The sequence below is a fragment of the Merops nubicus genome, unplaced genomic scaffold, assembly GCF_000691845.1.
Source record: "Merops nubicus isolate BGI_N331 unplaced genomic scaffold, ASM69184v1 scaffold36538, whole genome shotgun sequence".
NCBI lineage: Eukaryota > Metazoa > Chordata > Aves > Coraciiformes > Meropidae > Merops > Merops nubicus.
In genome coordinates, this window is record NW_008624368.1 from 21215 (window position 1) to 23963 (window position 2749).

General features: G+C 59.4%; 1 protein-coding gene across 1 annotated transcript in view; it reads right to left on the reverse strand.

Annotated features, from left to right (window-relative positions):
• Positions 1-1795, reverse strand: part of ARHGEF37 (Rho guanine nucleotide exchange factor (GEF) 37) — a 10076-nt gene extending 8281 nt beyond the window's left edge. Inside the window, 3 exon segments of the mRNA XM_008945362.1 lie at positions 339-486; positions 875-998; positions 1415-1795. Coding sequence (XP_008943610.1) covers positions 339-486; positions 875-998; positions 1415-1795 — 653 coding nt within the window.
• Between the last annotated feature and the right edge of the window lie 954 nt (positions 1796-2749).

Consider the following 2749-nt stretch of genomic DNA (forward strand, 5'->3'; position numbering starts at 1 on the left):
GGCCAGCCTGTCTCTCTGGTCATGCTGGGAAACATCTGCCTTCTGTGGGCAGAGGCTCTTGGGCCGTGGACACAGCAGGAGCTGTGGGTGCTACCCTATCCTTTTTTTGGGGTCCACCATAAAAGACCACCAACCTGTAGTGCCCCTTTGGCAAGTGGCCCCAAGGATGCAGGACAAGCTGCCAGATACTATGCAGGCAGTGCCACAAAGGTGACAGCCATGATATTACCATCAGCCTGGTGGCACATACCCACACAGGCAGCTTGTCCAGAGAGGAGAGCAAGGCCAGTAGGTAAAACAGGGAGAGGAAGGTGGTGGCCTCAGCATCAGGCACCTACACTGTTGTACTCAGGGTCTCCAATATCTCCCCCTGCAGCCTGGGGTCCTTGCGGTAGCTCTCCACCAGGAGGAGGGCATGCTCGTAGCTGGCACAGTATATCTTGTAGACCATCTCCATCTCTTCCTTGAACTCCTGGAACAAGGTGCCTGGGGAAGGAGAGTAAGGCTGGAAAGTATGGTCCTTTCCTATGGCCTCAGGGAGAGGCAGAGGTTTCTCCCCAGCCCGCTGGAAGGGTGAAGCCAGCAGAGCAGTGCCAGCCAAACATGCAGTGCTCTGCACTCTGGCTATCTCCACTAAGCTGGGCCTGGTGGTGCCCCCCCTCACTTTCTGCAGGCTGGGCAGGTTGCCCCTGTGGAAGGTGTGGGTGGCTGCCCGTGGAGAACACTGTGCAGGCAGCAGTGCTTCCTGGAGGTGCAGGAGGTGTCAGGGGGTGGGCTGGGGGCTGCACTCAGGCACAGCATCAGAGAGTGGCACTGCCAGAACCAGCAAAGGCATGGGTGGGTGTGGGTCAGCTCTGGGCACTGTACCACTTACTGATGCAGAGCAGCTGCTCATCCTCCTGGGAGGCTGTGGCCTCAAGACCCTTCAGGAACCGTCTGGAGACATGAAGGATGTCATCGATGTTAGAGAAGAGTCCTTCCAAGTCAAGATCAGGCAGCTGAAGGAAACAAAGATGCCCCAGGGTAAGCCAAATACATCAGACAGAGATGGACCGTGTGTTCTCGAGGCACTTACGCCCTCCTGAGCACTTGTGTCTTTCTAGCTGCCCCATAGGACACCTGAGGAGTTGGAGCAATGCTCTGTTTCAGGAGGTACTGAGGATAGGTGTGCTCATGAGTGGGGCAGGGAGGCCTTTTCATGTTACAGATGCAGGGTTAAAGCTGTAGGATGGCTGTACTGGGTCAGACCTGATGTCCATCTAAGTCAAGACCTTGGCTGATGAGGGGAAGCCCAGGCAGGTGTAAGGTGACCACGTGCTGATCTCTTTGCAGTGATCTGGGCATCTCATGGTTCTTGACAGATTCACCCAATGGTGCCCAGCCCCTGAGTGGGGCAATGTGCCCCCTCCCTCACCTGCTTCTTCTGGAGGTGTGCCCGAATGTCTGACACGCAGAGCTGAATGTTGTGGACATAGCTGGCCTCAGTGGTGATGAGCTCCTCCACGGCCAGCCGCTGGCTCAGCTCCATCCTGTCACAGGGCATCACCTCGTGGACAGCCTGTTCAGTCTTGGCTGTGTCCTCTGCATCGGGCTCTGCCCCACAGGCACTTGCCATCTCGGAGGGATGCTCTGCAGGGGGTTAGGGACAGCATGTGGCAAGGGCAGCCTCAGGACTGGTGCCCTGCTTCCCAGCTGTGCTCCCCGCCCTGTGCTGGGGGCACCCCACAGCACAACCCTGGGGACATTCAAGCCATCTGCCTTTACAAGCAAGATGTGGGTGACACTCCAAAGCCATAAATTCATAAAGCACTGCAAGCCAGGAGCAGGCTGGCTGCTGAGTGCAGACACCCACGTGTGGCAAACAGGGACTTGCCACACACACGTGCCCAAACTCCATCAACCACGTGCAAGGTCAATACACAGGGGAGGAGAGCCCCAGCTGCAGGCAGGGTCAGGAAGCACTTGCCCAGCACTGGCACGGTGCGGGGGCTGGTGCCCAAAAGCAGAACAGGGGTTGCCATTTCTGCTCCCCGGTGCCAGGGTTAGCTGCTCCCTCCCTGCCTTGGCTGACGGTGCCTGGCACGTTGCCTCGCCTTCAAGAGTCCTATTCAAAGTACAAAGAGTGTTTTTGCAGTGCTTGAACAAGAGGCGTTTCTGTAGCAGAGGGAGATGATCTAAAAGTAACAGGGGTGGGGGAGAAGCGGGTGAAACCACGGGCGCCTCTGCCAGAGACACTGGCAGGCGCAGCTGCCCAGCACAGCCCGCTCCCCAGGCCTCTGCCTGTGGCGAGCATGAAAACTCAGAGCTGATTCATGCTGTCTCCTTCTCGGGGAGCAACCTCGGCTCTAACTGCTGCCGAGGAGGATGGAGCAGCTCTCAAAGCATCGCAGACAGCGCTCAGTCCTGGGCAGGAGGCCTTGAGAGGCAGACACGGCGCAGCCCACGCCAGCGCCCGGCTTGGCTGGATCCAGACCCAGCTGGGGGGAGGGATGCTGCTGGGGGGAGCAGGTCAGGCCGCCCGCCCACGGAGCTTGCGGAGGAGGTGGCTCGGCAGGATAAAAGCGAGACGCCACAAGCAGTGGCACAGGGAGGGCGGCTCTGCCTCTGCCCTTCACCGCCTGTCCAGCCAGTGCCAAGCTCTGTGCCTGGCTGTCAGCTGAGCTGTGACGTGCCAGGTGCCCGCTTCAGAGGCTGCAGCCCCGGGCCCCTGCCGGGGGAGCAGGGCGAGGGGCTGGCAGGACAGCCTGAG